The sequence below is a fragment of the Onychomys torridus genome, chromosome 15 (assembly GCF_903995425.1).
Source record: "Onychomys torridus chromosome 15, mOncTor1.1, whole genome shotgun sequence".
Lineage (NCBI taxonomy): Eukaryota > Metazoa > Chordata > Mammalia > Rodentia > Cricetidae > Onychomys > Onychomys torridus.
Window position 1 is genome coordinate 48,654,823 of NC_050457.1, and position 20,546 is coordinate 48,675,368.

General features: G+C 38.7%; 1 protein-coding gene across 1 annotated transcript; it reads left to right on the plus strand.

Annotated features, from left to right (window-relative positions):
• Positions 1-1,375: 1,375 nt before the first annotated feature.
• Positions 1,376-20,289, plus strand: LOC118596012 (UDP-glucuronosyltransferase 3A2-like; the record flags this gene model as incomplete). Its single annotated transcript, XM_036206696.1, is given in 7 exon segments — positions 1,376-1,475; positions 6,355-6,472; positions 14,788-15,181; positions 15,183-15,320; positions 16,485-16,716; positions 17,717-17,936; positions 20,013-20,289. Coding segments are annotated over 7 exon segments (1,479 nt in total), but the record flags the coding sequence as incomplete, so codon positions are not given.
• Between the last annotated feature and the right edge of the window lie 257 nt (positions 20,290-20,546).

Sequence of the window (20,546 nt, forward strand, 5' to 3'; positions counted from 1 at the left end):
TAGAAAATCTCTTAATAAAAAAGAAGATAAAAAGACTTTACTTAATTATTTTTAACCTATTATTTCTTATAATGGATTATATCCATTTTCTTTTATTTCTTAAGCAACTATGCACACTGTAATCTATTTTAAGTTTTTTTTTTTTTCAGTTTGTATTGGTTTCACTGTGTACCTATAGCATTCTGTGACTGGGTGAGTCAATCCTTAAACTATTAAGTGGCACTTATTTCCTTTATTGTGCAGCTCTGGTGGTTAACTCTGCCCCCTCCTCAGTTCAGAATGAGCTGTGCCTTAAGTCCATGGGCCTGACCAGGAGCTTCATTTAACTGGGTGTTGTGTTTAACCAAGAGCTACATTTAACTACCCCAGCTCTAGGAAGTTGGTGTCTGCACTGTGGCAGGCATTTTTCACCTAGCTTAGAAATACTTAGTGTGCCACCTGCTCAAGTGCTCTGCTGCACAGCAGCACCTCTTAAGGAGCCATATGCTTTTTTTTTTGTTTGTTTGTTTGTTTTCATCTTTCTCAGACCCTATGTGGAAATTTGGGCACCATTTGTAGTTGGCATTTTCTCTGGACCATCACCTAGCTTTCAAATAAAGACGCAGAGACTTATTATTAATTATAAATGCTCGACCTTAGTTTAGGCTTGTCCCAATATCTCTTAATTAAATTTAACCTGTTTCTATTCTTCTACATTTTGCCTTGGGGCTTTTAAACTTTTTTTTCCCCCCATTCTGTATGTTCTACTCTCCAACTTCATTTGTGTCTGTCTAGCCAGCCCCTGGGGTTTCTCTGGCATCTCCTTTTTTTTCTTCTCCAAGATTAAATGTTTCTTCCTACTTACCTTCCCTGCCTGGAAGTCCTGCCTATACCTCCTCCCTCACTACTGGGCATTCAGCTTTTTATTAGACAAATCAGGTGCCCTAGACAGGCAAGGTAAAGCACCCAAACATCTTTTCATAATTAAAAAGATGCAGCACATTTTTACATAATTAAACAAATATTCTACAACAGTATCATGTGCATGCAAGGTCTATGGATGGCAGAAGAGGGTGTTTGGATTCCATCATTGTAAGTGCTGAGGATTGAACCCAAGTCCTCTGTGAGAGCAGCAACTGTTCTTAACTGCTGAGCCATCTGTTCAGTATGATCTTCATATCTTTAGTGGAGGATTGCTATTGGCCAAAGCTATGTGTATTTGTCTTGGAGATTACCTAAAATATAACTGAGGGCATGCAAGAGCTAGCTTCTTCTATGGCTTGTGAATCTTTCTATGTATTTACACACATTTTTGAATTTATTTATGCCAGATATCTCAGATAATCAGAAATCTTTTCATTAGTCTCCACAAAACTGAACTTATGTTTTATCTCTAGGTGGAAGCCATTATATGGTGATGAACCGTTTGTCACAAGTTCTTCAAGACCATGGCCATAATGTGACCAGTTTGCTTAATGAAATGGTTTTTACCCCAGGTACTTTTAAATCACTTTAAATAATAAATAATAGTTTTTTATAGAACTGCTTGATGAAAGTTCCATATTTGGTCTTATTTAGAGATAAATTGTGGTGTGTATGTAAGTGTGTGTGTGTGTGTGTGTGTGTGTGTGTGTGTGTGTGTGTGTGTTCTGTAGATCTCATTAGACTATGTGCTCATGTCCTCCTATAACATACTTCTGTATTTTACTTCCTGGTATAGGTTGATTATGATTGCAGTATGTACCCCAAACTTTTATGTGCCAGAACCAATAGTATTGAACATTATTGATCTATAAGGTCTAGTAAAAACTGATTGGCTATCAAGGTACATACTTTGGAAGGAATTACATTGTCCTTCTAGGGGTGGATTAATTCTCAACTGGGTATTTATAAAAGAATGAACCTTCCCTTCTCTGTCCTTTTTCTTTTCTTTTGTAATGTGGTTCTCATAACCATTATTACACACATCACCTTCTGTGTTATGATGCAGTGAAAAGGCACCCACTAAAGGCTATTCACATAGCTCCATTCAATCTTGGATTGTCAATTTTTAGAACTATGAGGTGAATAATTTTTTTTAATATTTATTTTTATTTTTTATATGTATATTTGTGTGTGATTATGTTTCTGCATGTTAGTACAAGTGCCCAGAAAGGCCAAAAGAAGTGATTGGATCACCTGGACCTGGAGTTAAAAGACAGATGTGAGCTGCCTGATGTGGATGCTGGGAACTGAACATGGGTGTTGTGGAATATTTGTACACTGTGTAAAACTGTATTGCTATGATGGATGTAATTAAAAAGATGAACAACCAACAGCTAGGCAGGAGATATAGGTGAGAGAAAGAAAGCGGAGGAGGAATCTAGGCACTCAGGAGACCCCAGAAAACCCAGAGAGGAAATAGGGGGTGCAAGATGGAAGAGAAGTAATGCCATGTGATAGAACGAACATAGACTCATATAAATGAGTTAATTTAAGTTTCATGGCTCATGGGACAAGCCTAAACTAAGGCCAAGCTTTCATAATTAATAAGTCTCCATGGCATTATTTGTGAGCTGGTGGCCTAAAGAAAAGTATGATTACATATAGTTCCTCTGCAAGAGTAGTACAAACTTTTAGCTGCTAAGCCATCTAAGTAAAATATTAAAAATATAAATTAACCAGTATCAGATGTCTTGTTAGGATATCAAAAGTTGATTAATTATTCCATTATTTGAATGTCACTCATAGTCAACACCACACACCATTGTTGATCATTCTGAGACATTCTTATGTCAAGTGTGCTGAATGTAGTATTGAACAGACATATTCTGCCATATTTAGGACTTTAATTATCTAAGGACAAAGGAGTGTCTACAGTGTGCTTTTATTCAGAGAGATGGCATTTCCAGAGTCAGAACAAAGTGCACCTTTCCTAATCTTTTCCTCCTTATACCTTTAGTGTTTATTTTTCTACAGAAAATAAGAACAAAGGCAATACGTCTATCTGAAATTTAGTCTTTGATTATGAGAATCTTCTCTCAGATATTTGGTTTTCCTTTATTATCCCTACTCTTTGTATGTATAATAGTAGTAGGGGAATGGTTCTCAAACCGCAAACCGCTGAGGTTTGTATAGGAATATTAAGGACTCAGCATTTAGTGTGGATGACATCTAGGTTTAAGGTAGAGTCAGAAAAACAACAGCAACAGCACACACACCAGTGTCAGGACATGGTCCAAGAATGGAATCCTACAAGGAGAATTCTGAGTGCTTATGAGTAACTTCCAAGAAAACAAGACAAGAATCCTGTGATCCTAGTTTCTTTAAAGCATAGACTTGATCTTGAATGTATTTTCATGCTCCTCCCAGGTGTAGCAGATAGGAGTGAGTTTACTCAGGAATATTCATTATAAGTGGCTATTGTTACTTGTTTATATTTTGCCATGTGCAACTTGCTCATGTACACTTCACTCAGGTGACTCCTCTTAACCCTCAGAGTATAAATTGTCTGATGCTCTGAATAAAGCTGGCTATTGAATCAGACTAGTCCACCTCATTTATTAGCTCCATTCTGCCAGGCATCACTGCCTCTGATTGGTAAGCACACCAACAGTGAGTATGTATTGACACACTTCTGAAAAGTACAATGCATATTTACCCTGTAGAATAAACCACAAATGTGCCTTTATAACACATACAATCCCCTGCCCTTATTATTATAATGCCAGCATTGTAGTAATAATATTTCAGGCATCTTTTATTTATAGATATAACAATAGTTCAAACTGGATTTTTAAATGGAGATTGGTTGGACAAACCATCTCTTATTTAAAAAGATATTTTCTAATAGATTCTTGTAACATGAATGGCTAAATGGTTTTTATTAATAAAAAAGCTCAGAGCCAGGTATTGGGGTGAATGCTGAAAGATCAGAGAAACAGAACAAGCCACAACCAATCTCACTTCACCAAGTCCTCAGCTGATCTTGTTTCCTCAAACTTAAAGCTTCTGAATCCACACCTGAATGGACTGAACTACTGCTAAATCTACTACGGAATCTTGGCTGGACTGCTGCTAAAAGCCTCAAAGCTTAAAAGGGCTCTAGTTCCTGGTCCTCATGCCTTATATACCTTTTTGCTTCCTGCCATCAATTCCTTGGGTTAAAGGTGTGTGTCACGATGCCTGGCTGTTTCCAGTGTGGCTTTGAACTCACAGAGATCTAGATGGATTTCTGCCTCTAGAATGCTAGGATAAAGGCGTGTGCTACCACTGCCTACACCTATGTTTAATATAGTGGCTGTTCTGTCTTTGACCCCCAGATAAGTTTATTGGGGTACACAATATATCAACCACAGATTCTACTCAGTGAAGGCTCAGTTTCATTCCATTTTGGGGAGCATTGTTAAATATTCTACGTTAGAGAGCATCCATAGAACTACATTTTTATCAAACTGACCAAGTGCTAAGAACTTTACTTGAGTGCTTGTTAGATGTACAACCGAGCCCAGGATGTTTCAAGAAATTAGTTTGTACTTAATACTGTGAATGTTAGTATCACTGAAGATGTATCATTCATTTTTTTCTCTAGTTTTACATTTGGTGATTTTGTAAGAGCAGAGAAGACACTTCTTAAATGTAGTGAAACCTTCTGTAGAGTAACTTTTGCTCTAATATGCCTTAATTCCATCAATGTTTCTACTGGTGCAATTCCTCTGATTTTAATGCTAATTTTGAGATACAAAAGGTAATAAAAGCGCTTTGTAGTTTTCTCTAATAATCTTTGTGTATGTTCTTATGCAATACTTGACACACACCCAATTCCTTCTTTTGATTGTTCCTTAATATCTCTCAGTGATGGTGGGTGTCTTTCTAAACTTCTCATATTTACAACTTCTCCCAGGGAGACCTAACCAGCATTGTAAAAGAGAATGGCAATTTTGAGAAGTCTAAGGCTAAAATCAAGTTTGAAGTGGACCCTTGATTGTGTTGTAATGTTACTGTGGGTGATTTTTCATACAATATTTTTAATAGCATGCTTTAAATCTATAGACATGAAATCAGTAGGGATAGAAAGGGCATAAGTTTGTTACCTGTGTTGTGTGGGCATAAACATTCAGATGGATATTATGTCATACAGGGCAGTCATCCTAACTCTTTACTATGAGCACCACTGCCTTGCAGACACACAGGTGAGAGTCCTTCCACTGAGGAGAGTCAGCCATAGTTTGTGCTAGAATCTACAATCATGACTGAGACTGAGAATCTAAGACAGGGTTGGCTGAGTCACATGATCCAGGAACAATAAAATGGAAGTTTCATTCCTTTGGTTTCTCTTCAAATATTAATTATTGAAAATCTCCAGTAAGGCTCATGTGAGGATTCTGTTTTTCGCCTACTTCTCCTAACTTGAAATTTTCTCAATATCAAGAGAGGATGGGTTGAAATTTTTTCCTGTAAAATGAGAGCTATATCTTGGAATTGTCAGGAGTCAAACTTCAAAAGTGGAATCAGACTGTTCAATACACATGAATAATAATAATAAGAGCCAAAGTGGCCAGTTAAGGCCAGGTGGACTTTCTTTGTTTCTTCCTTTGTTTCTTTCTTCCCTCCTTCCTTTCTTTGTTTCTTCCTTCCTTCCTTCCTTCCTTCCTTCCTTCCTTCCTTTCTCTCTCTCTTTCTTTCTTTCTTTCTTCCATTCTTTTTTGTGATTTTGCATATTGACTGTAGGTAGAACCTTTGAATTTGATCAAACAAACAAACAAACAAACAAACGCAGAAAAAAACTCTATGTAATGGCACATACTCATAATCCATGTGCTTGGTAGTGTCAAGAATTAGGTTTGTGCATTGGAAGCCAATTGGGATTATTAAACATATCCCTGCTACAAAACAAACAAACAAACAAACAAAAAAACAAACAAACTAACAAACCCCCAAAATGAAATGAATAGCATCAAAAAAGCAGACAAATACTTTGCATATTTCATTTTAATTTTTCTATGAAACGCAAGGACTTCAATAAAACTGACTTGTATTTAACTATAAACCCTAACCCATTTGACATTATAGTGTCAAAATTAGTGAATCATTTTAGACTGTTTTTCTTTGGGATTTCTCACTTGTAAGGTGAAAAATAATAGCTGAATCTTCAACTGAAAGCTGTTGCTAGAATTTTTCATTACTTTAGCTGGTATAAAAGTTCTTGAATTATTGTCTCAATTAAAGTCTCAATAAATATTACCAGATTTTAGAATTGAATGAATCAAAAGAACAAAGCCACTGAATATAAAAAAATTAATTTCCACAAACATGAAGCTAAATTAGTTACTTTATCACCATAATGTGTAGTATATTGTGATATATTTAAATTTTACTTCATTGGTATTTTCTTAGAATTTAAAGAGGAGAAAACATCATACCAGGTTATAAACTGGCACCTACCTGAAGATCAGCAAAAGGAAATTGATAAAAGAATACAACTCACTGCAGAAGAATTCTTAGCTTATGACAGGTAATTTGTTTTAATTTCTGCTCTCTCTCTCTCAATTTTTATCTATTAAATTAAGAAAAAACATAGGGCTTAGGTATAGGAATATTGTGTAGGAAGAAACTTAGGGTAAGAGTAGAATTTCCCTAGTTCTGGATCTGAAAACAGTGTCTAGGAGCAAGCAGCCACTGTGGACTTATCAGTCTGAGAAAGAAAAGACAACATGGGGCAGGTAAATAGTAAACAGATGTTTGCATATTTGCTTGTAGGAAGCTTGAAAACTAGGGGGGGGGTTAAGGTAGAACTGCAACAAGTACAGAGATTCTTGGAGTTTGTAGAACTGTGTCCTTGGTTATTTGACTATGGGACTCTAGATAAAGACTCCTGGGGGAGAATTGGAGTCAAAATGCAAAAATATTATGAGGGCTGGAAACATTTTTGTGGACACTTTTGGCCTGTGGGTATTAAATTTGGGACAGCTTATATCTAAGCCCTGAGCAGTAGGGAGGAATTTTCCCTGAGGTGGACATGAACAGAGCAAAATCTTCTGCTCCACTGGAACTGCCACTAGATGAGAAAACATTTACAACATTATTGAATCAGGGTCAGTTGCTTCTTGGCCATGAAGATGAGTTTAAGGAACAAAAGTATTGGGACGAGACAAGGGAGGAACTAACGGGCTTGAAAAACTTCGTAATTTCTTTTTCTTAAAAACAGAAATCTCTTCAGGTTTCTCCTTCCCAGGTCTTTTTTTCCATCTGTAGGGGTATAATTTGACAAACCTGGGGGTCATATATCAGAATAGAAAGGTTGCCCATAATTGCCCTCGTGCAAAAACCTCCTGGAACATGGCCAACCCTTTCTGCTAGTGCTGCATCTCCTCTTCAAGCCAGTATATGGGAGGCAGCTAGCAGAAAGGAAGAGGTGCAAGGCTTTCAAATGTTCCCCTTAATTGAGAAGCAAGATGCCCAGGAAATATCATGTGAGTGCATGTTCCAGTTCCTTTAAACAGCTAAAGGAGTTAAAAATGGCTTGCTGCTAGTATAGCCCAAAATTCTGCTTTTTCCCAAGCTTTCTTAGAAAGTTTAGAAGCCTTATCTCCTGAAGACTGGAAACAGATAACCAAAGCTTGCCTGTCAGGAGACCATTAAATACTAATGCTGCTTGTGAGGTTGATTTGAGACATTTTAGAAATTAGGGCTCATGGCAAGTGAGAGCTGTCAAGGGAGAGCTGTCAAAACAGCAGGAAGTTTATTTGGGTATGGAAAACACTTAAGGACAAATAAGGAACCTGGGTTGTGTCTAAGATGCAAGTGAGGGAAACATTGAGCTAGTGAAAGTCTATCAAGGACAAGGCATCATTAAGAAAGATCATGGCAATCTTAAGATGCAGCTTCAAAAAATTAAGAGAGGGGAATTGTACGCTCAGTTACCAAATGAAGCTTGATGGCTGCCTGAGTGCTTCGAATGGTGTGTGGAACTGAGGAATGTCAGCTTTGATGACACCATAGCTGCTGATGCTCCTCCAGAGGAGTTAGAGTGAGAATAGTTGAATCAATGTTCCTGACATTGAGGTTCTATCCTGTAGTCTGGGGAAAGCAGAAGACTAAGGGGGTCCCACAAACTGCTGAGAACACTATTTGGTATTCAAGGACTGAGACTGTAAAAGATGGAATGAAGTGTAGCCAAGAGCCACACAACTTTTGATTGCTAGCAGTAAATCAATTCATGGTTCCTTTAAGAGACAGTTCCTGAGCCTTACTAGATTAATAGAAAGGCAGCTCAGTATGGCATTTCCACCTTTACCCTAGGGTAACTTTCCTAGGGAAAACTAACTGAAAGTGCCTCTGTAGCTGGCAGGGAAGTTTCATCAATGTTTGTTTGAACATAGTTGAATTGCTACATTCAGGGAAGCTGCAATGAATTTCGGTAAAGGGACTGCCCCCTGACTGGTAACCATTGCCACTGGGCACACTTTCACCAGTTCCAGAATGGCTGGGAGGGGCTAGTTGGGAAGGTGGCTTGGGGGTGGTGGTGAGTGGCATTGTCCCGAGTGTTACAGTCCCCCGGCAGTGGCACTCACTGAATCCTGGTGTCAAGGGAGCTGGATGTAAAGACTGTAGAACTGCTGACGAATTTGGCTCTGATTTCAAACTTTCAGGGGAACTATAAGACTGTTATAAGAACTGACTTTTCTGAGCTTTTGCAAACTTCGGAAATGAAGCAGTTTTGAGTTCACTTACAATTTTAACTGTGGTGACTCATGATTCATGTACTCTCTGTCTTGTTGGAAGAAAATGTAAATAGTTCTGTTAAGAGATCGCTTTTGAATGTTTGCTAAAGTTTGTAAAGTAGTCTTATAGAGAATTTGCTTTTGAATGTAAGTTTGTAAGAATTATAAATATGTATATTACTATTCATGCTAGTTTTAAATATATAGTAATATTCATACTAGAATTATGTTAATCTGTTGATATTAATGAACTATGTTTTGGTGAGGCTAATGGAGTCTTTAAGTTTGATGCAGTTGCATCAGTTTATTGATTTATTTGATGCATTTGCATAAAGAGTTTATTGATTTAATAAGGGGCTTGGTACAGCTAAGGCTGCTATAGACATCTTAGACTCATTCAAAACAGATATTTCATTTTATTCTTCCTCTAATTCTTTACTGGAGGGTGTAGCAACCCTAGGGATTGTTGTGGTTTTTTCAACTACATGGAAGCTCTTAGCAGGGATGTAAGTCAGAGCTGAGTTAACTCTGTACTTCCTCTTGCCACAGGCTGATAGTCAGGGATGGGTAATGTTCTTCTTGCTAGCTGCCAACATAAGACAGAATACACTTGACAGGAAAGTGTATCTCCAGGATGGGTAAGGCTGATTAAAGAAGGACAACCTAAGACAGACACAGCCTATCTTAGGGGTCTGTGGTACCCTTTAACATATCAATACGGGGGAGCTGTAGAGACCCACGGTGGTTTTCTAGAGAGAACTTACTCAGGGTCTGAGAATTTGAGCTTGCTTTACCCAGCAGGGATGCATAAGGAAATGATTTCACCACAAGCATGGTTACCAGGCGTTTGGCAGGGTCTATACTTGGCTGAGCAGTATGCTTTAATCTAGTAAGGGGGAGGTCTTTTTCTCCACACTTTTCATTGTTATAAAAAGCCCTTTTGAAGAGACAGAAGGGGCCTTTGGGTTTTGATCTAGGTCCTCTTGAAGCTATGCTATGTTTCTGTCTTTCTCCTCTCCCATTATCTTTCTATCTAAAAGTTTCTTATCCCTCTCTCCTCCTCATAGGAACTCTTTAAAAAGGTGGGAGCTGGCATCCCACATAAAGTCAAATCAGTTATTAATTGGTTACTTCCAAGAGCTTTGTGCCCCCATTGCCCTAGCATATCTTGTGGGCAGGACAACATTGTAGATCAGTGGATTTGTGGCTGGATTGGTGTTACATATCTCCTTTGGTATTGTAAAGAGTATGTTTCTGTACCAAAGACTCTAAAACCCAGGCTCTCTATAGGCAGCAGCTAAATTTCTCCATGATCAACCTTCTGCATAGGTGTTGACTTCAGCAATAGAGCCTTTCTGTCAGTTTGTGGAGAGGAACCTACAGTTTTGGCAACTGCTTGGGTTGTTAGGGGGATCTCCATGGGACCCCTTTGTCCAATATCTAAATTAGATGTGACCCAATTATGGTACTAGAAGCTAATTTGATGGCAAGAGATGGCCAGTTGGGACTCTGTCTTGCACATCATTTGGCAATTTTACTGAGATCACCTTCACATATGTATATATTTTAGCAAGTGTCTATTGTGATAGGTTTCCATACTACTCCTAAAATGGCCATTTATTTTATCTATGTTTCCCTGTATTCCCTCCCTTATCACTCTCCTCCCTCTCCATTAGATACCCCCATGCCAGACCCCCTCTTCCATCAATAGCTATATATTCTATTTTCCTTTCTTAATGAGATCTCCCTGTGCTCACTGGTCCCTTACTCTACACCTAACCTCTGTGGTTCTATGAATTGTAGCTTGGTTATCATCAACTTAACAACTAGTATAAAATTGACTTAACAGAGGTTAGTTTAAAAATTTTCAGTGTCCAGGTGATACAGATGAGCCCAAGGCTTTTAGTCCTTAACTGGGATGTGCTGAATCTCCTTTATCTTCTACATGGATGACAAGTACAGATGTGTCCCTTATTTAATATCATTGGTCTCACTCTTGACCCTGTCCTTGAAAATTCTACTTAGCATTCAAAGTGGTGCTCACAGCATAAAGATTCTTTTTGGAAAGATTTCTCACTCACAGAAGCTTAAAGACCACATATCTTTTGTCCATATATTTAAAAGAAGAGAAAATATGGTACATATACACAATGGAGTACTACTCAGCAGAGAAAAACAACGACATCATGAGGTTTTCAGGCAAATGGATGGATCTAGAAAAAAAATCATCCTGAGTGAGCTAACCCAGACTCAGAAGGACAAACATGGTATGTACTCACTCATAGGAGGATACTAGATGAAAAACAAAGATGACTAGACTGCTACACAACTCCAGGGAGGCTACCTAGAAAATGGGACCCTAGGAAAGACACAGAGAAATGACAGAGAAATGGATTAGATCTACATGAACAACCTGGACAACAGTGGGAGTAATGAAGGGCACGGCTCAAGGAAAAGAGAGCTTAGGGGAGCAGGAGATCCCAGGTGGATCAAGAACAGAAAGGGAGTCCAAGGAATAACAGACCATGATAAATGAAGACCACATGAGAACAGGAATAGGCAGAGTGCTCAAGAGGTCCCCAGAAATCCATAATGATACATCCTCTGTAGACTGCTGGCAATGGTCGAGAGAAAGCCTGATCTGACCTAGTCTGGTGATCAGATGGCCAAACACCCTAACAGTCATGCTGGAACTCTCATCCAATAACTGATGGAAGTGGGTGCAGAGATCCTCAGCCAGGCCCCAGGTAGAGCTCCAGGTGTCCAATTGTCGAGAAAGAGGAGGGACTGTAAGAGTGTGAATTATTGAGCCCAAGATTGGAAAAATTACAGGGACAAATAGCCAAACAAATGGAAGCACATGAATTATGAACCATAGGCTGTGGAGCCCCCAGCTGGATCAGGCCCTCTGGATAAGTGAAACAATTGAATAGCTTGAACTGTTTGGGAGGCATCCAGGCTTTGGGACCGGGACCTCTCCTTAGTGCATGAGCTGGCTGTCTGGAACCTTGGGCTTACACAGGGACACTTTGCTCAGCCTGGAAGGAGGGGACTGGACCTGCCTGTACTGAATCCACCAGGTTTAAATGAATCCCCAGGGGAGTCTTGGCACTGGAGGAGATGGGAATGGAGGGGAGGGGATGTGGGGATTGTTATGTGTGGGCAGGAGGGGGGAGGACAGGGGAACCCATGGCTGATGTGTAAAATTAAAACACAAATATAATAATAATAAAAAAAGAAGTGAAAATGTACCTTAATCTAATTGGGATGTTATTTATATACATTTTTTTACATATATATGTCTATATATATTTACACACACACACACACACACACACACACACACACACACACACACACAATGTTTTCATTCCAAGCTTGAACTCTTTTTTTTTCTAGACAGTGTTTCTCTGTGTAGTTTTGGTGCCTGTCCTGGATCTTCCTGTCTAGACCAGGCTGTCCTCAAACTCACAGAGATTGGCCTGCCTCTGCCTCCTGAGTTCTGAGATTAAAGGCATGCACCACCAACGCCTGGCACTTGAACTCTTGAGCAGTGGTTTAAATTACAAGTGAAACCAGTGAAGTTGCTGAGAATAGAAACTTCTTGAGAATTTTTACAATTGAATTACTTTAAAGGAATTAAATTAAATTAAATTATTACTCTATATTAAAGAAACCAGTCTTAAATTTACCACATTTATTTGGCAATGTTACATAAAGTATTTTAAAAAATGCATTGTAGGTGATAAATTTAGATAATTATGGCTTGTATTGACCTACATTCTAGTATTATAACAGACCAACTAGCTTTGGGGAAGTTTATAGTGAAAAGAGGCTTATCAGGTCACAGTTTGTGGAAGTGCAAGGTCATGGCAATAATATCAGTCAGGTTGATTGAAGACATCATGATAGATGGCATCATAATTGCTAAAGCATGTGTGACTTGAAGGGTCAAGAGAAGAATGAGAATAGGTTAACATCTCTCACAGGGGTGAAATCAGAATCTAACAAGGGCTATTTTAACAATCTATAGGGTAAGGCCTTCTAACAGTCTTCTACTAAGGTGTCCTCTTATTGTCCATATTGAGTACCAACACTCTGACACACAAACTCTTGAAGACAAGCCAAGCTGTTGTGACTTGAAGTTGAGTGAAAAGTGAGTGAAGATAAGCATGCCTCTGGGCCCTCGTCTTGTGGATCTTTTTGCTGTAGGATGACATGGTGCACTTGTGCATCTTACCAGGTTGCTTATCTGCTAAGCGTTGATGTGAAAGAGTCCCTGGAAAAGTGCTGTAGACAAGAGTCATCAGTTGGATGACTGAAGTTGAGGATAGTTTTCAGTGTCAGTTTGAGCAGTAGGAGTTGTAAATTCTAACCATAAGCTTCCACTCACACTTCTTCCCATTATCAAGTTAAGTTAGTATATAAAGTAATAGGTTTTGCTATGTACTATGGTTATAATTTATTTATACTGAAATGTGATTTTATTTGTATGTTAATAAATAAAGCAGCCTGGGGATCAGAGCTAATAGCAAGCCATAGCAGAAGCCAGGCAGTGGTGGCATATACACCTTTAATCCAGATCAAATGACAGGCAGATCTCTGTGTGTTCAAGGATACAGCCAGCATGGAGACACACACCTTTAATCTCAATACCAACCATACAAAACCTGGAGGTCTGTACAGACAGGCAGTGACGAGGAGGTCATGTGCTTGCATTTACAACCAATGAGAAGGCAGAACAGAAAGTCTGTAAAAAAGACAGACACATAGGAAGTAGAGCTCTTGCTGAGGGAAGGACAGCAGCAGCAGGAAGGGTAAGGAGGTTTTAAGCTATTGCTCTGACCTCTTGGCTTTTAACTCTGTATTTGGCTCTGTGTTTCTTATTTAATAAGACCGTTCATCTACAATGTACTTTTTAGAAAACATACGTGTCAGTATCTTTTGTTCTAGGCTGCCCCCTTCCTCTATAGCGCTATTCCGTGACACATCCATCTCTTTTGATGACTTTTACATTTTAGTGGTCTCATGGCCTCCTTTCTAATTTTAACACCTAAATAGGAAAATGCACACACACACACACACACACACACACACACACACACACACACACATTTAAGTTTAGGTTTTACATAGAAATATTTTGCTGTTTTAAATTGCTTAGGTTCAAGGCAGAAAGTTGAAAAATGTTCAGCCTAGTGTCAATATTATCAATGGAAAGTTCTTTGTTGGGTGAAACATTCAAGCCAAGATACACAGGATTAAAAGAAATGACTTTGTTATTGATGATTATAGAAGCTGTAATTGTGCCATTTACACAGATCGGCAGGGAATAAATATTGTCACCCCCAAACTCATTATATAATCTGTGAAAAAAGTAAACCTGCTCATGGAGACTGGTTCTCAGAGATCTACTGTAATCAGTGAGGGCTTCCAAGACAGAAGAAATCAAACTTACATTGATGATGAATGGGAATAGATCCTTAGAGGAAATGTGATGGATACTGAAATAGTTTGGGAAGCAGAGCTATATCTACATCAGAATGACTAAAGCTGAAAGTTTTGTTCAACAGCTGTAATTCAGGTGGAATGGTGGTGCAGTATTGTCACCTGGGATCTCTCTCTCTCTCTCTCTCTCCCTCTCTCTCTCTCTCTCTCTCTGACATGTAAAGCTTATTAAGAAGTAAAGAAATATCTCCCTGTAGGAAGCAGGACTGGAAAATGAATTTTTATGGGACTATTTTGTTTTTAATTTAAAAGACATACTTTATTTTATGAAAAGCAACATGGTTTATTAAATTAACACTATAACATAATGATTTGTATAACATTAAACAGAAGAAAAGAAAAAACAATTCAGGCTACATGGCCTCTTCCCATACAAATATCAGTTTCTTCTAAGTGAGTGAGGGTGTTATTTAGCCCAGCCTTCTGGCCTCAAGTCAAATGTGTAAGATTAGCTGTGAACTCCAGATCCTCCTGTCTCTAGTTCCAGAGTGTTGGATTATAAACTTGTGTTTGTCTAGTTATGCAATACTTCCACTGAGTGTAACAGTCTTCCAAATAGCATGAAAAAGCTCCTCAAAATATATCTTTTTTTTTCCAGATTCAAACATCACACCATTGTAAAGCTTTATGAAACCTTTGCGGACTTATGCAGTCACTTACTAAGCAGAAAGGACATCATGGACTCTTTAAGGAATGAGAATTTTGACTTAGTACTTCTTAATTCATTAGATCTTTGTTCTTTACTGCTTGCTGAGAAGCTTGGGAAACAATTTGTGGTCTTCCATCCCATGCAATCTACCTCTATGGACTTTAGGCTACCAAGAGACTTGTCTTATGTTCCAATATACGGTTCCAGGTTAACTGACCAAATGGACTTCTGGGCCAGAGTGAAGAACTTCCTGATGTTCTTTGATTTATCCATGAAGCAAAGAGAAATATTTTCTCATTATGACTGCACTATCCAGGAGCATTTTGGAGAAGGCTCTCGGCCAAGTTTTATCTGACCTTCTACTGAAAGCAGAGCTGTGGTTTGTTAACTCTGACTTGGCCTTTGAATTTGCTCATTCCCTGCTTCCAAACACAGTCTATGTGGGAGGCTTAATGGACAAACCTATTAGATCAATACCTCAAGTGAGTAAAACCTTAGCCCTCAGTTTATCTTTGACTCAGAGGCCTGTACTGCTTAGGTGGTATCTTAGTTAGAGTTTCAATTGCTAAGAGGTGACTCCATAACCACAGCAACTATTATAATGGAAAACAATCAATTTGGTTGGCTTACAGTTTCAAAGACTTAGTCCATTATCATCATTGCAGGAACATAATGACATGTAGGCAGGCCTGATGCTATAGAAGGTGCTGAGAGTTCTACATCTTTATCCACAGACAACAGGAAGTGAAGTAGGACACCAGGCATAGCTTGAGCATAGGAGACCTCAAAGCACACCTCCACAGTGACACACTTCCTTCAACAAGGCTACATCTACTCCTGCAATGTCATAACTTCTAATAGTGAAAAATTATCCACTATTATTTAAAACAATATATATTATAAGATATTTCTACAAACATGATGTATCATCAACTTAGGTGATCTACATGAGTGAACATATTCCTATGCATGTCTGTTAACAAAATTGATACAAGAAAAAACAGGAAATACTAAACTTTTGGATTACATTAGACTGAACAATAATAAAATATTTCTTTAAGGAAGTCTGATATATCATGGATTAATTGGTGAATAAAGTGAAACACTTAAGAATGAATGCCAGGTCCTTTATAAGTATTTGTAGTGGTTCCACAGGAAAGGAGACTTCTGAACCCATTATATGAATCTATCATTACTCTGTAACCAAAGCTAGAAAACACCACCAGAGGAGAAGACATTATACAACACAGCAAGTAAAGAAATATTGTATACTATATTTCTAGCATGAATAGAAAATAATATGAATGATGTAAAAAATAGTTAGGATGGACCTCAAGTTACTAAACAAAAAATTGTCCTTAAAAATTAGTTTACTCTGGAGCTTATATTTTAGGCAACAGAAATCAGTTATTCCAATAAAATCTTGTATATGTATTTTCTTGGAAGAGCTCAATGGTGAAGAGTTGGCTGCTATCAATGTAGTAACTACCCCAGATACAACTGTACAGGGGCTATGAAAGGAGATTTATCATATAGAACACAAGCAACTAAAGCCTGGGTTTACTCAATTCTAGACCTATTTTGTGTCATAGCTGCTTTAGCTTTTACAAACCATTTCTTTTGCCTTCTTTCTATGTTTCTTCTAGGACTTAGAGGATTTTATCATTAAGTTTGAAGACTCAGGTTTTGTCCTTGTGGCACTGGGCTCCGTAGCAACCCTGTTACAGACAAAGGAACTTATTAAGGAGATGAACAGTGCCTTTGCTCACCTCCCGCAAGGGGTGCTGTGGACATGTAAGAATGCTCATTGGCCCAAAGATGTCAGAATGGCTCCAAATGTCAAAATCATGGATTGGCTTCCCCAGACTGACCTTCTGGGTAAGCATCTCCAGGACTTCTTGCTTTATTTCCATTAATGGCTTTGGAACTTAATAGATAACTGATGTCTGAGTGCTTGAACTTGCAGAAGAAAATTCTGCTGATAGGTAAAGCTATAACTCCAGCAGGCAGGCAAAAGAAGCTAAAGTTCTTGGGGGAATCAGATTGAGCTCTAGAGTAGCCATATCAACAACTTCCTTATCCTTTCCAACTCAGAGAGATCTCAATTCCCTCAATAGATATGTAGCCTTGACGTAAGAGAATTTAACATTGATCACTCCGACACAATCTTGACTATAACTACTGTGAGCTATAACTACTCCTTGAGGTAGTTGGCACTATTTGTTGCCACTATTGTCATAATGATGTGTGAACTCTTCAGTATTTTCAAAGACACACATATGAATGTAAGACTGTAGACATACCTTGGTTGTCGGCAAGGGCTGAGAACTCAGACACAACATAGATGTTGAGGGTTGAGGATGTAGGAAGCTCTTTAAGTGCCAACCTGAGTAAACTCACAGTATGATATGGAGATACTGATTTCTTGAGTATCAGAAAATTCCCTAAAGCCACCTACCCTCAAATTATTTGTGTCTGTGTGACTTTTTGAAGACCCATCATTTCTACATTCAATGGCTGAATCAGAGTTTTGTACCAAAGATTGTGATTAAAAGAAGTTGGAAAAATTTCCCCATAGATCTGTCAAGTAAAATCACAGGCAATTGGGAAAAAACTTGTTTTCCAGGGAAAATGGGTAGATTTTGTGTGAGGTATAGTTTGGATGATTGTTTTATGATCAGAAGAAATATTTGATTGCTTTCAAAATAGAGCAACAGGCAGAAGGCTAGATATCATATCCTAGAACACTGTAAATCTCAAAAGTAAAGTCAATAAATTCATTCTCTCTAGCACATTAGTATTTCTTGGGTCTGCTGCTTTAGCTGTTATCTGAAACTTTCATAGTAAAATTTTGGACCATCTTTCTCTTTTGCAACAGCTCATCCTAGTATTCGTCTTTTTGTCAACCATGGGGGAATGAATAGCATAATGGAGGCCATCCAGCATGGAGTACCCATGGTGGGGATTCCCTTTTTTGGAGACCAGGCTGAAAACATGGTCCGAATAGAAGCAAAGAAAATTGGTGTTTCTGTTCAGCTAGAGACACTCAAGGCAGAGACATTTGCCCGTACACTGAAAGAAGTCATGGAAGACAAGAGGTATGCAGCTCTCTGGGGTTGGGGTTAGGATGAATGCAGGCCTAACACTAAAGGGTCTGTATAGCCAGTTGATCAATGACCTTCCTTCCTCAGGGTGCTGAACTCACAGAATCATCTCTCCAACGTTATCCTCTTAGGAGAACATGATTTTGGCTATTATTTTTTCTGTCCTTGAGCTCACTCATCATACACTACTTTCTCTTTAACACTTTGAAATATTTGCAATATCTCTACCATGTGTGTCATTATTTATCAATGGCCTTATGGAGAGCCTGCTCCAAGACCACCTCCATGGTAATGCAAGAAAATACACAATGGCAGCAAAGGCTAGACTTTTTCTATCTGAGGGTATTTAGAAATCAGTTTTTATCTCTCTGGTAAAATAAGAAAACACACATACTTTCTGATGTAAACTTTCCCTTTTACATCATCTTTAAAATGGCCTCTGACTCTTTCTGTCTCTGCATTGCTACATATCTCCACACTGCTACATTCTATACATACAACTACATGTCTGTCTTTCCATGTATATGGCCATACATCTCTATACACAGTTATATCTGTTTTTACATGTATACGTATCTTTCTTTTACAAACATTTCTCTTCTATATCTCTTTTCTATTCAGTTTCATTTTCCTTGTCTCCCCACAGTTATGAGACTCTTTGGCACAGTTATATCTACACATTTCTTCTCTTTACTCTGTTAAATTCTTTCACATATTATTACATCATTTATTCACTCTTTACTCACTAACACTCTGGAAAATTATAAGTTACTTTTTCAGGGCCCTACTCATTCTCAGAACACAAGGTAAGTCACATAGTTTCTGTTAGGCTAGTAATGTCATATTGACCCACTCACGTAACTCTAAGTTGGTGAGGGATAAGTAAACAGTTGGGTGAACCATTGAGCCTGTGGCATCTACTGAGTCTGGGACTATGTGCAGAATGTCAATAACTGAGGAATTTACATCTAAAGTTGCTTCCATCTCTGACCTTGAATAAGCAAAACAATACCTGGAAAAATGACTTCATGTATTTGTCTCTAGGGGCAAGCAGCCAGCTTTGAATCTGTTCTGAATATAAAGTTAGCACTCTGTGTAAAAGTCTATCTTTGTGACTGATAATCCTCTATCAGTCCAAGTAATGTAAAATATCCTAGTATTGTTTCTATACATCAGAATTATACAGCTTAAGCAGAATTCAACTTCCTGACCATCCACAACTATAAGTGTGCCCATAGATGGAATATATTCTAGAGATAAACACAGAAGCAGTAGGAAAACACCCATAGTTTTTAGGAAAGAAATACAGTAGCACATGAGAAAAATTACAGACAGGAGCAACTGGTCAATAATAGTAACTCCAGGACTTTGTCAAGTGGGGCTTGCTACTAGGGAGTTATATGTCTGTTGGGTCAACTTGTTAAACACTAGTTGTCACCTGCTATATACTCCCACAGCCCTCAGCAATTTGTGTCTATTGCACACTAGCACATAGAAAGCATGCACCATGAAGTCAGTGAGTATCATTTTCCACTGTGTTCCTAGGGCCCAGGACAGGCCTGATATAAAGGAAGTTTTCACAAATACATAAACAGGTGATCCACATTTTCCTAGTCCATCTAGCACAATGATTCACAACCAAACAGGACTAAATACTCAGGTTTCAATGTCCTAATCACTTAATCAGATAGACATCCTGTCACCTGTGTTCAAATATACTTAATTCAAGCACACCTTTAGTACCACAGGTGTAATTCTTACAGACATAGTCATTTTTAAAGTTTCCCTTTCAGGGCTAATTTTGATCCTTCTGTATAAGGTTTTACTTTTTATCTTTTTATTGAACTTTTAGTAGTGACTCAGGTAGACCGTGTCAAGTGTATGCCAACAATTTTGTTTGAAGCTGACCTATGGGTGTGTAATAGAAAATGATGTGTGTGTGTGTGTGTGTGTGTGTGTGTGTGTGTGTGTGTTTGTGTGGTATATATGTGTGTTTGTATGTTCCTGTTATAAGGACTCCAGTACTGGCACAGCACATTGGTAACACATTTTCTCTGTGTCTGCCCATAGGTACAAGTCTGCAGCAATGGCTGCCAGGGCCATCAGGCGCTCCCACCCCCTGACACCTTCCCAGCGTCTGGTGGGCTGGATTGACCACATCCTACAAACAGGGGGAGGAGCACATCTCAAGCCCCATGGCTTTCAACAGCCATGGCATGTGCAGAACCTGCTGGATGTCCTAGTGTTCCTGTTGGGGCTCACTCTGGGCACCTTGTGGCTGTTGAAGAAAATGCTGGGCTTGTTGCTCAGGTCCCTGGGTGTGGCCAGGAAGGAAAAGCAGGCATAATGTTAGGTTTGACCTGGGGGAGGATGTTCTGAACTCTGGCTCTTTAAAGGCCTTCCCCTTCCCTAACACAAGGAACTCCCAGGGTCCTCCTCTTTCCCTCTTCCTGCTGGGGGACCTCCAGTTATCCTCACTGTTTTCTGCCTCTTTCCTAACACTCATATAGTACATTGACTGACTGGTGACTCCACTACCTGGATCCCTTTGCTCAAGTACAATCCTTCCTTCCCCAGCTGTTTCTTCTTTTCACTCCTTTCTGC